This window comes from Panthera uncia, chromosome C2 (genome assembly GCF_023721935.1).
Source record: "Panthera uncia isolate 11264 chromosome C2, Puncia_PCG_1.0, whole genome shotgun sequence".
Lineage (NCBI taxonomy): Eukaryota > Metazoa > Chordata > Mammalia > Carnivora > Felidae > Panthera > Panthera uncia.
In genome coordinates this window covers 140421907-140443462 of record NC_064810.1, presented here as the reverse complement: position 1 = coordinate 140443462, position 21556 = coordinate 140421907, and the positions used below count along the sequence as shown (strand labels likewise).

General features: G+C 39.1%; 1 protein-coding gene across 12 annotated transcripts in view; it reads left to right on the top strand.

Moving 5' to 3' along the window:
* The window catches only part of NEK10 (NIMA related kinase 10), a 223549-nt gene that overhangs the window by 91858 nt on the left and 110135 nt on the right, over window positions 1–21556 (top strand). For 9 of the 12 annotated variants that reach the window (XR_007457399.1, XM_049628906.1, XM_049628904.1 and 6 more), the window contains one exon: window positions 392–467. Coding sequence is in view for 11 of the 12 variants with exons in the window: in XM_049628906.1 (XP_049484863.1) it covers window positions 392–467 (76 nt within the window). In the remaining variant the exon portion in view is untranslated. Of the gene's footprint in view, window positions 1–391; window positions 468–1233; window positions 1576–4890; window positions 5102–21556 lie in introns of those variants that run through there. The other 3 variants (XM_049628912.1, XM_049628914.1, XM_049628913.1) reach the window with 3 other exon arrangements.

Below are 21556 nucleotides of genomic sequence, written 5' to 3'. Positions count from 1 at the left end.
CAGGTCGTGATCTTGTGGTTTGTGAATTTGAGCCCTGCATTGGAGTCCACACTGTCAGATTGGATCCTGTTTGGGATTCTCTCTCTCCCCCTTTCTCTGGCCTCCCCACGTGTACTTTTTCTCTCTCTCAAAATAAATCAATAAACTTTAAAAAATTAAAAAGAAAACAAAGTATATAGTGCAATGACCTATTGTATGTATGTTATTAATTAAGGCTGAGAGTGGTGTGGAAGATTGACACATGGGGCATTTTGACAGAAAGTTATAAAAAAGCTTTCTGTTGTGAACTTTAATAGTTATTGTACAGAATGCCAAAAGCTAAGGAACCATGATAATGTAGGGAAAGTATAATAACATTGCTTTTTTTTTTTTTTTTTTTTTTGAATTATAGCTGACTTTGGGCTGGCAAAGCAAAAACAAGAAAACAGTAAACTAACATCTGTTGTTGGAACAATCCTGTATTCCTGGTAAGGACAATTATTTTATGGTTCTCAAACATCATACTTAACTGATTTAGGCTTTAGTTTCATGTCTTGGCTTGCAAAGGAAAGATGCCTTTAGAAAAAGAAGCTTATTTAATGTTCAGCTCAATTACCCAGATAATACACATGCACACAATTATACATCATTATGTACATTTGAAACAACAACAAAAAATTATCTTTCCTCTAAGGTGACTCTGCCCCTCACGGGGACTGCTTTTATTATTTGTAAATCCAAATGATTCTTGGCATATAGTGGGTGTGCAATTTTTGTTTATGAATCTGTGAATGACCTAGTAGACTTGCTACTCATCATGACACTTGGAATATTGTATTGCACTTACTTGAAAAATGACTGTTTTTTTCTCTTTGCCTGTAAACATCCAAGGGCAGGAGAAAGGTTTTTTGTGTCCTAATACATATCCCAGCATCTAGCTAATAATGGGTGCTGAATAAAGTTTATTATGTGAATGAATAAATGATGACATATATATATATACTTAGACATATGTTTATAAAGCTGTTTGCTTCTTGGGGAAATGAATGTTTATATTTTGATGAATTAAGACCCTTGTAACTTATTTAATGTGCTTCGAGGGTTCCTTTACCATCCTTTAATTATTAGGAAGTAAGAATTTTCTTTTGTTGATCACATATCATTTGTTCATGAATCTTTTGAAGTTAATAAACAGATAAAGTAGTCCGTAGACCTAACAGATTCAGGGAAATAGTCTTAAATCTTATTCAACAGGTCAAGCAATCAAGACACTTCCATCTTCTTTTTTTAATCTAGTCTGTTGTTGTGCAATTGATTCCTGGGGATAGAATTCAGAATAAATCTTCTCAAGGGAGGGTGGAAATTCTCCGTAAGTAACAGTCTCATTTGAAAAAGTCCTTTCCTACAGAAATGTTCAGAAGAGTGTGAGCGTTCTGGCCAGGGTTCTGACACTGCTGGCCACTATTCTCTCAAGTTGTAATTGTTCCAAAGTTAAGACGTCTCTTAATAAATTGCTTGACATGTGCAGTTCCTTTTGAATTTTCCATATCCTCATTTTCTGAATTTGTGAATTGGACAGAAATAAAGCAGATATAATTTTATGGTCCCTGCTCTGAGTCTCATACCTCCCTGCCTTTTAAAGAATTGTCTCTTTAGCCATCCCCAGAGTGTTTCCCTCCAAATTCTGTAATCTTTGTGCAATCCTGAGCTTCTCTGAGCCTATTAACGTGGATGGGGGATGTCTGTCCCTGCCCTGCAGGGTCCTGAGAGTTCCACGAGTCTGATGTGCCCCTGGTGTTTGCCCTTTCCTTTTGCCTTTGCTTCCTCAGATATTACCTTATTTAATGGAAGAAAGTTCTGTTTATCAACTCTGGTAGGAGGTGCCTCAGAGCATTCTTTATGCTGTATGTCAGCTGCTAGATAAATGGTTTGTGCACACTGGACTGATTGTGCTGGAACACAAGGTCAATAAAAGCCCCTTTCCTTCCTCTGATTTGATTCATTATGAGGCAGGGTCATTGTTATCCTTCTCGTGGAAAATAATCCCCAAATGTGGTCTTTGGTTCCGATATGTATCTGTATGTCTTACTTCAGTTCCAGAGTCCAAGACTGCACCCTATCTTCAATTGCATTTTCAGAGCAGATGTTAGAGTTTGAAGCTCTGAGAAACATTTTAGGCTCGTTCTTCATGCAACACTTGTTTGGGACTTCTGGATGATAAGCAAGTGTGAGCTAATGTAAACAGAAAACTTTGACTGCTCTTGGAATGGGAATTCTTTGAGACTTTATTGCTTAGCCTAATTTCATTCACATTATAACATTAGATAATTTAAGACAAAGCTGGGGACCTTTCCATTGGATGGATCAAAATAAACCTGTATGTAAACCTGAGCAAGCAGAGACAAAGTAAAGCACACCCAACTGTTGACTGCACCTCTTTCATTCTTAAAAATGCTGTCATGTACCCAGAACTCTGAAACTCTTAAATGGCTTAAAACACTTCAGGAGCTTCCAGTTGCCCATAATTTAAAGGCCAAGTCCTCAGTATGACTACAAGCCCACGACCCTGCACACTGTAGCCTCTGCCAAGTCATCAGCTTTACTTTAGCCTGGACCTCCCTCGGTGGATCTCTAGCTGTTGCCTATGTGTTCCCACTGACCACAGGGCTTTAGCAAATGCTGCTCCCGCTGCCTGGAATACTCTTTTTCCCACTGGCCATCTGGTTAATTCTTTCTCATCCTCCACGACTCAGCTGGAATGTAGTCTCCTTAGGTAACCACCCCCACCCCCCGACCCCAGCCAGAGCAGGTTTCCCCTGGTCTACATACTCCATGCACTTTGCCTTCATATGGTTGAACTTTTCATTTATTTTGTGATAGACCCGGGTGATTTTGTTCACCGCTATCCCCAGCACTGAGCCCAGAGTCTGGTATTTTATAGGCTCACAAGAAGTATTTACTGTATGAATGATCTAGTATTTGCATAGTTATGAACAGTACTTGAAACAAAAAGAAAACTGCTCCTTTCCACTTTACCAAAATTTTAATCTTCTATCACTCTCCCACTTTGCTGTTCCTTCAGATCTTCAAAATGCTCCTACACGGTTTCTGTTTCTCCAGGTAGCTACAGAGCTTACTTCCTTACTTCTGGTATCTGCTTAAATGTTGCTTCTGTAGAGAGGTTTTCCTGATCACCAATCCCAAATGGCAGCCTCCTTCAGACTCTGAAGGAGTCCCTTTATTTTGCTTTATATTTTCACAGCACCTGCTTCTATCTGACATTATGTTATTAGTTTAATTAGTTTAATTTTAATTGTTATTATTATTTTAATCAGTCTCTCCCACTACATGAAATCCATGACAGTAGGGCTGTTGTCTCTTTTGTTCACTGTTGTTTCCTTGGGGCCTGGGGGAGTAGACTGATAGAATCCTAATAAATATTTTGAATTATTAAAATGAAAATAAGTCATCCTGTTTTGGGTTTGTCTGAAAATGTCTTTTTTAAAACTTTATTAAGTAATTGGGAAAAATTGACCAATAGAGTTGTATATATTTAAAGCATACAGCACAGTGACTGGCTTTACGTATATGTTGTGGGATGATTATTAAGATCAGGATCATTAACACATCCATCTAATAGTTAAACTGTGTTTCTGTTGTGTTCTCGTTAGAATGCTCAAGGTCTACTCTTAGCAACTTTCAAGCAAACAATACCATCTTATTAATCACAGGCACCATGTGGTACTTTAGATCCTCAGAACTCATTCTTCTTAGAACTGAAAGTTTGTACCCTTTGACATGCATCTCCCCATGTCGCCCTCCCCCCGGCCCTGGGCAGTCACCATTCTACTCTCAGCTTTTTTTTTTTTTTGGTCCTTGTCTGTCTGGTTTTACTTAGCATAATATCCTCTTTGTTCATTCAGGTTGTTGCAAATGGCAGGATTTCCTTCCTTTTAATGGCTGAATAATATTCCATTATATATATATATATATATATATATATATATATATCCCACATTCTGTATTTTAATATGGTTAAAAATCCATGTGCATTTTTATTAGGGTCTAAAGCACTAACACATCTTTGAATTTTTCTGACTTTTGCCTTCATGAAGGCTAAAGGGAACATTTTTATTTTATTATTATTATTTTTTAATATATGAAATTTATTGTCAAATTGGTTTCCATACAACACCCAGTGCTCATCCCAAAAGATGCCCTCTTCAATGCCCATCACCTACCCTCCCCTCCCTCCCACCCCCCATCATAAAGGGAACATTTTTAGTTTGAAACAGTGAGTACCTTAATGCCAGGGTCTGTTGTATTTTTTTCTGTTGATTTATCCGTATATCTTGTATAGTGACTGGAACAGTAAACAATGGGATTGCTAGGATATTATCATTAAAAAAAATGTAGAATGATTGTAAATTAATGAGACGAGTATTCTTCTATAACTGATAAATTGGTCCTGAGGGAAATTGCTAAAGAGGAATTTTAAAAAATAAGAGCATAATTGGAAAGACAATGTAGAAAGGCAGGTTGGTAGGGCCATTATTAAGATCTTAGGCTCTCGAATCAGACTGCCTGGGTTTAAGTCCTGGGTCTGCTGTTAAAAGAGTTATAAATTATTGAACTTCTCAGTTTCCTCATCTGTAATCTAGGATTATTACTTACCTTCTAGTGCTTATCATCAGATTAAGTGAGGTGGTATACATTGAGTGCTTGGAACCGTTACTCTAAAATTTGAAAGGATAGTGTTCATTTGAATATGTATATTGTATTGTGTCTAAGAATCGGATTCATTTCGTAATAATCACAATAGAGAAGAATTACTTATGCTGTATTTATTTATAGCTCCTTTTCCCTCCCTGTCTCTATATTTGCTCCCTGAATGGCTGCTTTGGTTGCTAGGAGAGGCCAGGATTTTTCTAGCAGCCAGGCCCAAGCAGCTGAGGAGTGTGAGAGGGAAGGAGTATGTGTTTAGCATGCAAAGACAGGGAACCTGGAGGAACAGAATTTTCCATAGTGGGACCTTGAGCAGGTGAGTTGTGGGGATACTTTTACCTGTGATTGCTTTTGTTTATGGTTTCTCTGTGCCCTAGCAGGATAAGATATACCTGAATAATATCACTCTTTTCTGCCCACAGACCCTCCAAGACTCTATAAATACACACACACACACACACACACGAAAGAGAGAGAGAGAGAGAGAGAGAGAGAGAGAGAGAGAGAGAGGACTGTTTTATTATCTGCTTAGGTAAGGTAGGAGTGAATTTTGATCAAATTCAGGATTTAATTATACAAATAAAACTCTAAATACATCTTAAGACTCAATGGAGTAGGTCACAAGGTCTCATTAATTTAAATGGAAGCTACTGAATAGAAACTACCAGACAGCACTAATAATGGTGTTCCACTCCATAGTGTTTAGCATTGTGTCGCCAACTACATATTTTTACTTATTTTTACTTATCTAACACTTGAATGGAATTTACTAAGTGACAGGCACTGTTGTAAGGCTCTGTAAATATTAAGTTATTTAATCTTCCAGCCTCCTTTAACATAAAGCGACTCTCTTAAGTAATCTCTGGGGAAGTTGAATGATCCTGCCCAACATCACAGCCAGGAAGTGGAAAAGCCTGAATTTAAGTTCAGACAGCCTGACTGCAGGAATGTGTGTTCCTAAGCACTCTGCTGTGCTGCTTGATAACTGGTCAGCCACCGGTAGACTGAACTCATTTGGCAGGAAGGAGAGATATTGTACACGACTCATGGCCGCTTTAGGAATGTTGTGATTCGTCCACTAGAATGTATACCTGGCAGTTAGCCCTCATCGCACATGTAGTATTTGCCAGGTTTTACTCTGAACTGAATATTAAAAATTCTTGTTTTACATTTTTTTTCTAACTTCCACAGTTGTTTTCTCATCACTCAACACTTTTAAACAATTTTAGATGACTCTTGAATACTGATAACAGATTTAATATCCAGAGACATTCTGAATCCTAACTGAATAGTTATGGAGTTTCTAGAAAAGGAAAAAAATGCAAATTAAGAACATTTATGCCTTTGTATATTAGTGTCTTTGATTCCATTGACATCGCAGGAAATGTATAAATGGAAAACGACACCTTAAGAGTATCCAGTTAGGATATGGCTAGTTCGCATGTTGTAGGTCTGTGGCAATGTGAAACACTGGCGTGGCCTAGATTTGGAGTTTGGATATAGATGCATAAGGAGATGTATATTATGGATTGTTGAGGGTCTAATTTGTTCTGAACTCCCCAGCAGCACAAAAAGCAAGAAAGGGAGTTCTCTGATGATTGATTTTGTCCGTGGAAGTCCTTGCTCCTTCATCAATTAGTAATTCCAAATCCTGTATCTTCAGTCTTTATTTTTACAAGTATACACAGGTCTGTAAACAATACAATGAATTTCTTTACCTACGTGTGCCTGAATTATTTTTCTAGTTTGTCATTTTAAACACTTGATATCCAAGTTATGTAGAATATTCCACATTTCCTATTGAAAATAGATGTGAGAGGGATTACAGGATGGCCCGATGTCTTACTGTAATATGTTTTTCTGAAGGAGAAAGGTGGTTTGACCAAAAGAAATGCCCTCCTGTACTTAAACACAAATTCATTTATTGGAAAATTAAGGAATTAGATGAATTATTTGATGATGGGAAAATGTATATTTTGGTTATCTACTGTTGCAGAACAAATCATCCCAAAATGTAATTGCTTAACAACAGTTTGTGTGGGTGTTCTATGCAGTTCCTCTGTTGGTTCCATTGGGCTCACTTATGTGGATGCATTCAATTGAAGTATTGTCTTGTCCAGAAGGTCCAAGATGGCCTCACGTATCTGACAGTGGGTGTTGACTCTAGGCGAGGGCCCTTTGAATCTGGTCCAGGTGGCCTTTTGTTTATGTGCCTGTGATAGAGTGGCATTTCAAGAGGGCTCCCCTAGATCATCTCATGCCTATACTGCCTACCCCTGGCCCATGATGGAAATTGCAGGAAGCCTCTTACACCTGCAATGTTCCTCTAACACTATCTGCTGAGAAAGCTTAACACTATATAGGAGAAATACTTAAAGGAATGCCATTGCTTATTGAAGGGCGCATTAGGAGCTAAGAGGCATTAAACCGATAGCTGAGACACTAACTCCAGGGTTTGGCCCAGCATACCTGAGGATGAGGCATTAGGAGAATAGGGCCACACCACTGCCGTGGCATTGTCAACACCTTTATTCCCTCCATACAATACAATACACTACAATACAATTCATTTTTCTGTACCTCAAGCATTGGTACATCTCCAGAGTGTGAACATGAAATCCTTCAGTTCAATTCTTAACAGACTCAGCATATTTAGGGGAGAGCAGGAGCTGTAGTTTGGATGGGTTGGGATTTATCTTGGTATAGCGAGGGACCTGGAATTTTCCTGTTGGCATTATAGAGCCACTGGATATCTCTCCGCATGGCAGTTACTTAATGGAAATACTGTTTTTCAGAAGATCCACAGAGTGAAACTGAGGAAGGGAGCCATGTGTGTTTATCACTTCACCTGTTTTTTATATAGATATCCCAGCACTTGCCAGGAGCAGATAACTTAGTCCTTTCCCATGGGGAGAATTCAACTTAATTTGGGGACACACACACACACACACACACACACGAGTAGAAGGATCAAGGACTAGTAAGCCACACAGTGCTTATATGAGCCACTGTCAGGTGCACAGAGAAGGTCCCCAGGGACAGTACAGAAGCCATGGGTAGGACAGGGACCTACCAGTGTTGCAGAACTTAAGGAATGGGCCCAAGGTGGGGTAATGGGCACTAGGCATTATACTTCTCTGTGTGATGATTGTGCCATGGTCTATGCACTATGCAGGGTTTATGCAAAGTGACCTATATTTTCCTCCCATACAGACACTATGACAGGACTTGCTTGGAAGTGGCTGACATCAAATGGTCAGAAGGGAAGAAGAGAAAACAGTGATGAGTGTAAACAGAGAAAGGAAACTGTGGGGGAAGTCAGAGGATTTAAACAATGGGGAAATATGAAGGCCAAATTATCATATCAGAGGTAAAGGGATCGAAACATCTAGGGGCACCTGTTTGGCTCAGTTGGTTAAGTTTCCAACTCTTGGTTTCCATTCAGGTCATGATCTCATGGTTCATGAGTTCGAGCCCTGTGTCGGGCTCTGTGGAGACAGTGTGGGGCCTGCTTTCAATTCTCTCTCTCTGCCCCTCTCTCTCTGCCTCTCCCACATACTCTCTCTCTCAAAATAAATATATAAACTTAAAAATAAAGAAACATTTTAGTTATTTTGCAGTGCTCCATTCAACCTGTTTTATTCTTATGAATAATTATTCTTATGAATAATTCTTATGATATAGGATCGGTATGGTTGTATATCCCTTACTAATCATATATCCTTTTACATCAATTTATTTCATAACTTATTTAGCTAATAGTAATACTCTTGACGATTATTACATTTTAAACTTAAATTTAATTATTTATTTTTAATCTCGGATTTCAGAATGCCCATACAATCCTAGGAGAGGCTATAGCACAATGCCAATAAAAGAAAACCTCTTTTGAAGTGGCAGATATTTTCTTCTCTAAAACAGTAAGGTGATAGTTACAAGTCCAATGTCTTGAAATTCAGGCTGCCTTTGCAATAAACTGTCAATCTGTGACACTATTATGGCCTATAATAAAATTATAAAGTAAAGATTTGAAAATGTGAGCTGTAGGTAACTTTGATATACATTGGTAACACTTGGCCATTTCAGAACTTCCTTTTCACAGAAACGGATACTTGCAGGATCCACATATTTGGTGGGTAAATTTTGAAGATTTTATATATATGTGTATTACTTAATCTCATCTTAGTGCTCTAGGGTTTCAGGAGAACCTTATCTATTCTCCGTAAAGCATTTGCCTCTCTGTCTACCCAGATCCTCTAATCTTATTTATTCTAAATTTATTTTTCAATTTTTATAACAAAGGCTGCTTCATCCATAAATTTCATAAACCGTGCTCCAACTAGCAGCAGTGACAGTAGTAGTGAGATGTCATTGGGGTGGCCTGCAGGGCTGTCCTGACTTAGGACCCAATGACATAGTGCAGACTCTAGGCTGGACAGCCTGGGTTTCATCCTGGCTCTCTGCCTTCCTGTTTGAATTAGGGCAAATAAAGTACTATTTCTGGGTTTCAGTTTCCTTATCTGAAATGGTGGAGCTGGTGGTGATAATGGTAGTTTCCACTTCAACAGTTTGTTGTGAGGATTGAAAAGATAGATGATAGATACATAGGTAGGTAGAAAAATAGAGTGAGTTAGTAGATAGCACTAGCATCCTGAGTATAGCAGGGATTCAATAAATATCAGCTGTTTCTATGCTGGGAGCAACAGCTTTATTCTTTAGGAAAAAAACTTTTCCCCAATCCGCTCCAAGTACCGCTCCAAGTGGTTTAGTAATTCCCATGGCTTTGGAGATCTTACCTCTCTGGCCTATTTGGGCTGCCCAGACTTGGTGCTTCTCCCAATAAGGTGGGCCACTCCCAGCATTCCTGACCCTGTTGGGAAAATGGCAGTGGGGCGGGGAGGGGGGGGGTTCTCTTCATTGAAGCTGATCCAATTAGAATTCTTCCCTGAGAATGTGTTCAACTGGGACTCAGTGAAGAGGTGAAGCTGAGATGTGAAAGGCCCTGGAATGTTTGGTGGCCACGTTTGTGGCCGTGGTGGAGGTCCATCTGAGAGAAAGAGGCCAACACTTGTAGAGAACAGGAGGGAAAGTTCTAGCAATGTCCAGACCCTAGATTCCGTTTTCCTTAAAACCCAGCTACAACTTTGCTTTCCTTGCATGTACAGAAGACTTTCAATGAAAACCTTCTAGTTGCCTACTGTTGCTACACGCCTTTCACTTGACTCAGTCCAGGTTGCCCCAGGGCACACTCTGAGACAAGGGTTCATGTGCAAGTGGTTTGTTATGGAGGGGGTCCTGGGAAACAAGAGTGGAGGAGTGGGGAAGTGAGACAAGGAAGGGAAGGCAGCAGACAAAGAGTTTCTTGGGACAGGTCACCACTGGGCAACTGGAGGTCATTTTAAATGAATTACTCAGCGATCCCACTCAAAAGGAGAGAGTGGGGTGATTATAGTAGCTCATAACCACCATTGTTAAGGGCTGTTCCTGGGTAATTCACTGAGGCTTCAGGCCTTTTGTGCCACTGCCAGAGAAGGTCTAGGGGGTTAAGAAAAATCCTCACATATGCAAATTGTTAGAATTCAGGCCAGTATGCTCTGAAGAAGTAAGGGTGAAGGGGAGTAGGCAAGATACCTACACACCTTCTTTGACTTACAAGGGAAAATGCTTCTTTGACTTACAAGGGAAAATGCTCTAAATGCATGAGAAGTACACTTGCAGCGTGGCCTCAAAATCTTTGTGCAAGCCAGGCAGAAGCATATTTGATCCTCTTTTGGTTCTTTGAGCAAATCTAAAATTTTCCCAACTCTTCCTGGATGTAGTCTTCTTCTTCTTTTAAGTTTATTTATTTATTTTGAGAGAGCCAGAGAGCGTGAATGAGAGCAGCGGAGGGGTGGAGAGAGAGAGGGAAATAGAGAATCCTAAGCAGGTTCCATGCCGTCAGCACAGAGCTTGATGTGGGGCTCAAACTGAACTAACTGTGAGATAATGACTTGAACTAAAATCAAAGTTGGATGCTTAACAGACTGAGCTACCCAGGTGCCCTGGACACAGTCTTCTATGTCGATAGTTGGAAGTCATTATAAAGAAGTCTCAGGGGCGCCTGGGTGGCTCAGTCAGTTAAGCGCCCAGCTTTAGCTCAGGTCATGATTGCACGGTTCACGAGTTGGAGCCCTATGTCAGGCTCTGTGCTGACAGCTCGGAGCCTGGAGCCTGCTTCTGATTCTGTTCTCCCTCTCTCTCTGCCCCTTCCCCGCTCACAAATTCTCTCTCAAAAATAAAACAAACATTAAGAAGATAAAATTTAAAAAAGTCCCTGACAACTGGTTTTAGATTTTCCTCATAGTTAGATGAAGGTGAGAAAAAAAAAAAATTTTTTTTCACAGTCTCACCCGGAGAGACTTTCTGCCTCCCTATAGTTCTGGGCTTTGTAAATAAGACGGCAATGTGACATTGATGATGTAATGATTATTTGAAAATAGATGTGAAAGTAAGAGATGTAAATCAGAAGCAGATAGGAATCTTCTGTGAGAGTGTCTACTAGCTTGTATAAAGACTGTCTGAAGTTTACTTGGAAGTTGTTTGACTACTTTTTAAAAATCAGTCTTTTGTTAAGGAGCAAGACTATAAATTTTTATGCGATTTTATATTTAGAGGAAGGCATTTGTATAATTATATACTATAATTGAGAGATTGTATTATCCTTCTTTGCAGAATTACCATAATTACTTTATTTAGTTATGAACTTGAATTTTAAAAGCTAGTGATACTTGCCTTGAATACAAATACAAAATGTGTGATGTCAACCGATATGCTAGCTATTTTTTTAAACATCATTAGAGACAAGCAAATGGCAGTCAGTGTACAATGAGAAATTTCAAGGCTGTTGGGTCTGAATCTAATTTCTGTTTGTGACTCAAAGTAGGCAGCGCTTGATAATTTGATGGCTGGAGTGTAATCGCTGGGTGAATGAATGTAATCCATTTGTTTAATTGCCCAGACTCCTCACTGTATTTACAGTTAATTGGTTCTCATTATGGTCCTCCTAATAGATACCATAAAGGCAATAGGATTAGAGAAACCTGAAAAAGAACATTTAATTTGTGTTCTTTCTTGAAGCAGAGACCTAACAAGTATTTATCTGGTTCATTTTTCACCATCTTCATGACAGGTTAAGGGGGGAAAAGTCTCCAAGGAAGGTGATTTATAAATTATTTTCATTGTTTTGGGCTTTGACATTTTCTATAGCCAGAAAGCCAAAACCCCAAGTGTTCTTATGTCTAATTGAAGTCCTGTTCTTAAGACTTGAAATTCTTTCTGGATTTGAGTGACCATGCAAAGCAGCTGATCACTACCCACCATTTAACATTTCCTCATAGAATGAAAGATTCTAAGTCTTTTCTCTTAAATTTCTTCTTTCTTTCTTAATAGCTCTAAACCTTCAATTCAGGCTTCTAGATACTCCACACAAAAATCTGCCCATACTAAACATTTTCTAATGTCTTAGGAAAGCCACATGAATTCGTCTGACTAGGAGGAATCCAAGTTCCTTTTTTAAAGTGTAATTTCAGTGCTGCATTTTTAGCTCAAATATATGCATTTTTTCCACATACGGGCTGGTTTTACTTCATTTCATTTACTGACTCCATTTACTGATGAAGCAAATTAAAATTGTAAATGTACCTAAAAGATTTTCCAGTCAGCCTTCTCTTGCCTTCCTCTTTCCCCATGGTTACCCTCCCTACCAATCCTGGAGCTTTCCTATATCAGTTGGGTTTCAGGTAATTTGCAAAGAATTTGATTGAAAATAAATTGGTTGTGGTGACAATGTAAACAGATAATGAAATTACTTTAAATGAACATTTCTCATCACTGATTTTTAAAATCTATTGTAATTTTCAGAAATGCTTACATTGTTTTTAGATACATAAACGTTTTTACTTATTTTTAATTTTTTCTTCTTTCCCCTCAAATGGTGTGTTTGATATCTCATTTCTAGATTATTTTCAGCTAGTGTGGGTATTGAACAGTGAAATGTGGGGCTGGTTAGGTTGATTAGGTAAATAATGGTAAGTGGTATTATAGTAATGAATTTGTTGACCTAAAAGCATATCCATGGTATACTGTTAGGTGAAAAGATAGGTTACCAATAGTATATGTATATTATGATAAAAACAGAAATATCTGATATTTTGCCAAATCTGGTATCATGGACTAAAAGTGAATTAACAATTAAAGGATGACAAAGAAAGATAAACAAAACAAAGAACAGCAAAGCCTCTAAGCCCCCAAAAGTTCAAAACTTTTTCATTACAGTTTCTTCTATTGTTTCCTTATTATAAAAGCAGTATATTCTCATTGCAGAAAATAACAACAACAAAAAAAGAAATCCTATCAGGAACATTCATAATCCTGCTAATCCAAAGGTGGGAAAAAACTCACAAAAACAACTTTGTGTGTCAATTTCAAATACTAAATCCTTTTCTACACAAATACACACACACGCACACATACACACACACACACACGGATGTTAATGAATGCTCTTTTTGTACCTTTAGTTTTATATCCACACTATGTTCTATTATCTGGATAAATCATAAATTAGTCAACCAGTCTCCTTTTTTAGTCATTAAAAATTATTTCCAGCTTCTCCCTAATTCATATCACACAGGGCATGTATAATTGGCTGCAAATCAATTAGAAATAAGAAGGCAAAGAAATTTTTATAGCAAAATAATTATCAATATGTAGAAAATCCAGTAACTGGGAAAATTCATTAGTGACTAATTTTTCATTTTCTTAAAAGAAATTTCATTTTTCACCAGAGTTTTTCTTGACCATTAAAATAAGAATAGCTAGCTAGAAGTTCTTAGGCCTTTATATGTATCAGTTCCAGAACTTAAACTACAACAGGCTTAACTGAATTTTTTTTAATGTTCATTTCTGAGAGAGAGAGAGAGAGAGAGAGAGGGAGGGAGAGAGAGAGAGAGAGCACAAGTGGGGGAGGGGCAGAGAGAGAGGGAGACAGAGGATCTGAAAGGGTCTCTGTGCTGATAGAGGTGAGTCCGATGTGGGGCTCGAACTCAGGAACTGTCAGATCATGACCTGAGCCGAAGTGGGACGCTCAACTGACTGAGCCACCCAGGCGCCCCTTGACTGAATGCTTTTTCACTAAGTAGATTTCCACCAACTTGTTGGCCACTGGCAAGGCGTGTTTATGGCACCTTCTCTAATTAACAGGGCCTTTCCTCCTAATCTGTTCATATACGATTCATGAAAGATTTTCATTATTTTCTGTTTCTGCTCTAGTCATACGAATAAAATTTTGTTTCCTTGCTTGTGGGTGTCACCTACTTAGTGATATATACTTTCAAGTTCTGTGCTAATGAATTAAGGAGAAACAGTCTGTGTTTTGATGGAATCGAGTGTTTGGTGTGAACCCTCTGCTGCTGTGTCGGTGGGGAGCAGCAGAGCCGGCCTGGAGAAAGACACAGGGAGCTGCAGGGGCCTCAGGAGCCTGGAGAAACGGGAAACGCGTGTGCTGGAGCGTGTGATGAGGCGTTTGACTCAGATACGGATTCACAGCAAGAGGGAGGAATTTCAACTTTTGTTTTCTTTTATTTAAACTGAAGTTAATTAACAGACACCGTAGTCTTGGCTTGAGGAGTAGAACCCAGCGATTCCGCTCGTACATCCAGCACCCAGCGCTCTGGCACCCCTGGGCCCCACTTTGCCGAGAGAGCAGGAGCCGTCAGAAGAGCACTGCTACTGGCTCTGCCTCCATGCCTTCCCGCCTGCCTGCTCCGGTGTCCCTCTAATGGCCCTGCACTCATGTGACTCTGTTTCCGTGGTTCTTCCATTTCCTACAGGGCACCACTCCAGGATGCTCCCCTCTCGATTCTGCAGTATTCATTTCTCTGCTCCCACTGACTCATTCCTACCAATTTGCTAGCATACTGTCATTTTCCCCATCTTTAAAACAAAAAGCCTTCTCTTTCTCTTCAGTTACTGACCCACTCTCCTCTTTTCTTTTACAGCAAAATTCTGAAAGGGAGGACTTGGCATATAGTAGGTGCTCAGTAAATATTTGTTCAGTGAGTGAATGAAAGCACTTAAAGGAGTAAGGCTTTGTGATAGTCCAGGTGTGAGCTGTTTTGGACCTGCTGTTAATGGGAATAAAAGAGAAAGGGGATGTGGGGGCAGGGGGTTAATGGGAATTCTCCATACCTTTCTTTCAATTTTGTTATGGACCTAAAACGGCTCTAAAAAGATCAAGTCTTTTAAAAAACGGAAAGTAGTATATAAATTTCAAAGGAAAACTTAAAATCCTTGGTGACTTATTTTATGTGTATGTAACAGAGGAGAAAAACAAATAGACCATAATTTTAGGATTCCATGTTGGGTGATAAGATTAATTAGTGGTACAATGGATGGATATACTTGATAGAAGTGATTTGTTTTCTTGGTTCAATATTTTCATTTTCATTTTTTCATACGTCTTTTCCTTCTGTGGATAAAAACCCTATCATCTTAATGTTTCAGATATTTGTTGACCAAGTACCATTCTCTTTCAAGATTTCTAACTCATGGTTGATGAATAACATTGAGCTGAAGTGGAATTTGCTTCTGTTCACTTTGAGTTTTAGTTCCTCTGTGAAGTTGGCTGAGAACTGGAATGGGTTCACCCAGAGTCAACGCATTTAGCTCACTTTGCCTGAGGCATCCCAGTATGTCTGTGACCCCAGCAGCAGCCGTTAGGTCCGCTCCCAAAATGGCTAGTGCTCACCCCCAGGCCCGAGCATCATGGACTATTGGACACAACACATCCTTTACAAGAATTCCCTCCATAGGTAGATTGCTCCCCAGCTCCTCTTTTCTTTTTCTACCTTTCTTTTTTATTTCCAATTATATTTTATTTGGTTTGCAACAATTCCTCAAACAAATACAGAGTGGACATTTATCATATTTTCTGACTGTCCAGATGACTTTTGAACACACATTCTATATTTGGAGAATGTCCCACCTTATGAGTATCCTCTCATTAAGTAAGTCACCAGAAAAATGTTTGCTTAGCCTTCCTTGCTGCTATAGCAATTGACTACCACATGGCTCAGACTCCATCACTCAGATAACCTCAGCAAGTCTTAGATTTGCAAGTGAAAATGGGAGAGGGCACCTGCTGGGCAGAGTCCCATTTGGAGTGAGGGCAGAGGTGGTGGTGGAAGACTGTAATGTTGGGATTCTGGTGACCGTAGCCCTGTGTCAGTGGTGCTAACTGTGCCAGCGGTGTTGTTCCTCACTCTACAGTCCCCGAGGCTGACCCTGGGGTCCCCCCAGAGACTCTGTAAGCTTCTTAATGGCCTTTAACAAGTGCCTTTTCTGGCATAAATGAGCTTTTGTGCCTCTGTGGCACAGGTCTAGTAGTAACAGTTTTTAAGGAGTACAGTAAAGATTAAAGAAAAGAGGGGACATCACATGCACACTTCTCCAATTTCATCTTCCTCCACCAAAGTAGGAGAGGAATGCAAAAATGGTAATGGATCTTGTATTTATAAGTAACATTTTTTTGAGCACTTACTATTTCAGGCATCGTCTCATATACTTTTAGTGGTCTTTTGAGAAGGACCATTATCTCTACTCTTAGATGGGAAACATGATATTTAAACAACTTGCCGTCTTGCCCTGGGTTCCATAGAAAATGGAGCATAAATGCTGGCTCTCTATTGGAAATGGGAGGTGGTAATCCCAGGGCATCAAGAGTAAGGAAAAAAAAAAAAACAAAAAAAAACGAGGATAGGAACAAAGGACAATAACTACAGTGTGGTGTGTTACCCACCTGGCCAGAGCTTCACTAGGAAACAGCCAGTTACTTGGTCATGTGGGATGTCTCTGGACAGATCTTGAGAAACATCTGTGCATTAAAGGAGTCCACTGGGGGAAGAAGTGAGAATAATTAATCTCCTGTCTCTCATTGGTCAAAGATATCTACAGGACTTAATTTCTCCATGCTTCTGCATTGTGCTCCTCTACCCCATTGGAAGTGTTGCGAGGTCAGTGGTATCCTGCCAGTCTCGCATAGAGCAGTTGGCTGAGGCTGGGGTGCAGAAATGCCTGTAGCTTTCCCCAAGACTGCCATGAGGGAATTCATGACAGAGGCCAGTCCTCACTCTGGGTTACTAGACAGCTGTCAGTGTTAGGAAATGGAGCTCTGTAGTGAACAAGCTGATGAGGGTCCAGGAGGACAGGACAGATCTGGGAATGGGCGTATGTGTAGACACATCACTCTAAATTCTGCCTCCATCAGCTTATGACATTCTTCCTGGGCGCCTATGTTTGTGTCTGTGCTTTCTCTTATCAAGACCCTAGTCATATTGGACTAGAGCCCATCCTAATCAAGTATAACCTCATCTTGATTATATCTGAAAATACCCTATTTCCAAATAAGGTTACATTCACAGGTACCAGGAGTTACGACTTGAACACATCTTTTTGGGGGCACAATTCAATCCACAGTAGCATCTACATGGTTAGGGAAGACATAGGGATGAATTTTCAAAGAAGGGGAAATGAATAATTTAGTTTTGAAAACATTGAGTTTGAGTTGCTGTTGAGGCTGTAAGGCTATCATGTCCAATAAATAACCCAAAATACGTTTGAGGAGCCTCAGGAGAGAGTTCCTGGCTGGTGAGGAGACACAGAGTCATCAGCATCTGGGTGGGATGCTGAAACAGACAAGTGCTGAACAAGATCTTGAGGAGCCACAACATTTAGGGGGTAGGCACCGAGAGAGAAAGCCTTGGGGGAGAACTGGAAGGAGTTTGCAGAAAGGAGGTAGAAGGAAAGCCAAGAGGAAATAGTGTCAAACAAGACATGAGAAAGTTTCTGAGAAGGAACACAATGCTTTTCCAAGGTCAACAGCATCCCTTTCTACAGAAGATGTAGAAAAACCAAGTATTGAAAATTGTCATTTTTGTACGGTGAAATCATCACTCAGTGGAAAGAACTGAAGGGTATCCCTTGGATCTGTAGATAGGCAGTGATTACCAAGAGTGGTTTCAGAGGGAAACCTGAAGAACAATATCCCTTGGATTTGCAGGTAGACAGGTGGGTTTCAGGGGAGTGTAAGGGCTAATGTAAGACCTCAGGGAGGACAGTGATAAACAGTGGCGGGTTGAACTTTGGCAACAGCCAGTAGAGAAAACTGTGCTGTGGAAAAATGTGAACGGGTGGTGGTGGTTAGAAACCAGGAAATAAAGGATGTTGCTGTTCAGAGGGGAAGGAGCCATTGATGGAGAGAGTTTAAAGTGGGTGTGAGAGGGGGCCATTATCTGTGGAGCAAGCAGCAACTCAGGACTCAGCCTCCTACTTCCAACACAGAGCCTTTGTTTTGATCTCTTCTATTCATTGGGCATTTGCACATAATTTAATAAGAAGAAAGTGTGCTAGAAAATCTTTATAAACTATTGAATTAGATGTTCCAGCTCTAAAAAAGAAAAAAAACACTATTAATCATTAACTATAGGTCTATGCAGAGTAATTTACAAGTAATAGTTTGAACAAACACATTCAGATAATCCTGGTTTATTTAAGGTCATGTTTTCAAAAGGATCTTAACTGACAGGAATAGGGAATAACTATTATGACTGTAATTATTTGCATTTCAGTTCCTGACTAGAACTTATAATTCGGATATGTGTAAACTTCAGCTTTTAAATTTTGACTTGCCATTTTTTTTAAGTTTTTTTTTTTTTTTTTTTTGTTTGTTCCATTATAGTTAACATACAGTGTTATATTAGTTTCAGGTGTATAATACAGTGACTCAACAATTCTATTCATTACTCAGTGCTCATCATAATAAGTGTACTCTTAATTCCCTTCACTCATTTTACCTGCCTCCCACCCACCTCCCCTCTGGTAACCACCAGATTGTTCTCTATAGTTAAGATTCTGTTTCTTGGTTTCCCTCTCTCTCACTCTCTCCTTTCCTTTGATCATTTGTTTTGTTTCTTAAATTACACATATGAGTGAAATCAAATGATATTTGTCCTTCTATGGCTGACTTATTTCACTTAGCATTACACTCTCTAACTCCATCCATATTGTTGCAAATGGCAAGATTACATTCTTTTTTATGGCTGAATAATATTCCACTCTGTGTGTGTGTGTGTGTGTGTGTGTGTGTGTGTGTGTGTGTGTGTGTGTATCTCACCTGTTCTTTATCCATTCATCTACCAATGAATTGCTTGGGTTGCTTCTATAGTTTGACTAATGTAAATAATGCTGCAATAAACATAGGAGTGCATGTATCCCTTTGAATGGGTGTTTTTGTATTTTTTGGGTAAATACCCAGTAGTGTGATTACTGGATTGTAGGGTAGTTCAATTTTTAGCTTTTTAAGGAACCTTCACACTGTTTTACACAGTGGCTGCACCAGTGTGCATCCCCACCAACGGTGCATTAGGGTTCCTTTTTTTTCCACATCCTTGCCAACACTTGTTTCTTGTATTATTGATTTTAGCCTCTCTGACGAGTATGAGGTGAAATCTTATTGTAGTTTTGATTTGCATTTCCCAGATGATGAGTGATGATGAGTATCTTTTCATGTGTCTGTTGGCCATCTGTATGTCTTCTTTGGAGAAAAGTCTGTTCATGTCTCCTGCCCATTTTTAAATTGGATTATTTGATTTTGGGGTGTTGAGTTGTAGAAGTTATTTATATATACTAATAGATACTAATTTTGGCTTACATTTTTTTTAAAGCATTTCTCAGCCCTGAACTGTTAGCATATGTCCATAGAGACTTTTACACTAAAATGAGTGTAAATGCTGGTTTAATGCTGGTTCATTTTTAAACTATTTTTTAAAAGTAATTTCTACACACAACATGGAGCTCAAACTTATGACCCTGAGTTCAAGAGTTGCATGCTGTACTAACTGAACAAGCCAGGCACCCCTACTACTCATTTTTTAAAGTTCTCTGCTTAAGTAAACTTATTGGTAGTGATATGTTTTTGAAAAACATGTGTGGTTTTTGTTACTATTATAAAAGAAATTTATTTGGTTGGAAAAATTTGAAAAATATATAACTATATCAAGAAAAAATTATAATCACCCCGAACCCTACCATCTAGTGCTACTATTTCAATATTTCTTCTCATCTTTTATTATGAAATATTTCAAACATTAATAAGTGCCTATATATGCACATTAAATTTTAATAAATTTATTATATTTATTTAAGAAAAAAAATCTTTAAAGAGATAATGTTAGGGGCACCTGAGTGGCTCAGTTGGTTAAGTGTCTGACTCTTGATTTTGGCTCAGGTCATGATCTCACAGTTTGTGAGTTCGAGCCCTGTGCTGACAGCACAGAGCCTACTTGAGACTCTCTCTCCTCTCTCTCTGTCTCTCCCCTCTCCCCTCAAAAAAATGGAGGAAAAAAAAAGAAATAATGTTATGGATTCAATTGGAGGCCTTTCTCAACTCTATTTCTCTGTCCTCCCCAGAAGTAACCACTACCTGAAGTTGTTGTATATTCTTCCATGTTTTTATACATTTACGATGTGTGGAGCTATTCATTGGTAGTATGTAGAAATGTTGCCAGTAGCTGACAACCCTGCCTCAGCCAAGGCCCCCCATCAGGTGGTCTCAGCCGAAGCCCGTAGGAAAGTGCCCCATTTAAGGCCTCTGGTAAGGAAGAGGCCTCCGAATGGAGGTGCCTGGGCTAGAAACGCAGCCGTGCATATGAACATGGCTGGTTGGGGTTGGGGGTGGGCTCAGTTCTTGACTGCAACTCCCTCTGGGAACTGTAACACACTGGCAGTGCACTATGTCTGGTGTGGGGAGGGCAACTTCCCCTTCCCGAGATCTGCTAGTCAAAGCCTGGCAACTGCCTATGGTCAGACCTGAAGGATCACACACAGGATTTTGGCACAGTTTGGAGTCATACTCCTCAATATGGTAACTATGTTTAACCCTTTGGCTAACTGCTAAAATGTTTTCCAAAGTGTTTGCACTATTTTATATTCCCACCGACAATATATGAGGATTCCAATCTCTCCTTATCATCAGCAGCACTTACTATAATTTGTCTTTTTGACTCTAGTCATCCTAGTGAATGTGATGTATTACCTCACTGTGCTTTTGATTTGCATTTCCTTGTGATTAGTGATGAACAACTTTTTTTTTTTTTTTGGCCCATTTTTAAATTGGATTACTTTTGTTATTATTGATTCATAAGGATTCTTACTTAATCTGCATACCAGGACTTTATTAGGTATATGATTTACAAATATTTTTCTCCCATTCTGTGGATTATTTTTTCACTCTCTTGATAGTGTTCTTTGAAGCACAAAAGTTTTTAGTTTTCATGAAACCCAAGTTATTGATTTGGTTGCTGTGCTTAAGTATCTTATCTGAGAAATCATTGCCTAATTCAAGGTCATTAAGACCTATATCTATATTTTTTTCTAATAGCTTTATAGTTTTAATTCTTATGTTTAGGTCTATGATACATTAGAGTTAATTTTTATATATGATGTGAGGTAGGGTTTTAAGTTAATGCTTCTGCATGTGGATATCTGGTTGTCCCAGCACTATTTGTTTAAAAGACTATCCTTTCCCCACTCATTGTCTTGTCATTCTTATAAAAAATCAATTGACCATAAACATAAAGATTTATTTCTGAACTCCCAGAAATATGCCACCCTTAGGCCTGTCACACAGTCTTGATTACTGTAGCTTTGTATTAAGTTTTGAAATCAGGAAGTGTGAGGTGTCTTTGTTCTTATTTTTCAAGATTGTTTTGACTATTCTGTGTGCTGTGTGTTTCCCTGAACTTTAGGATCAGCTTGT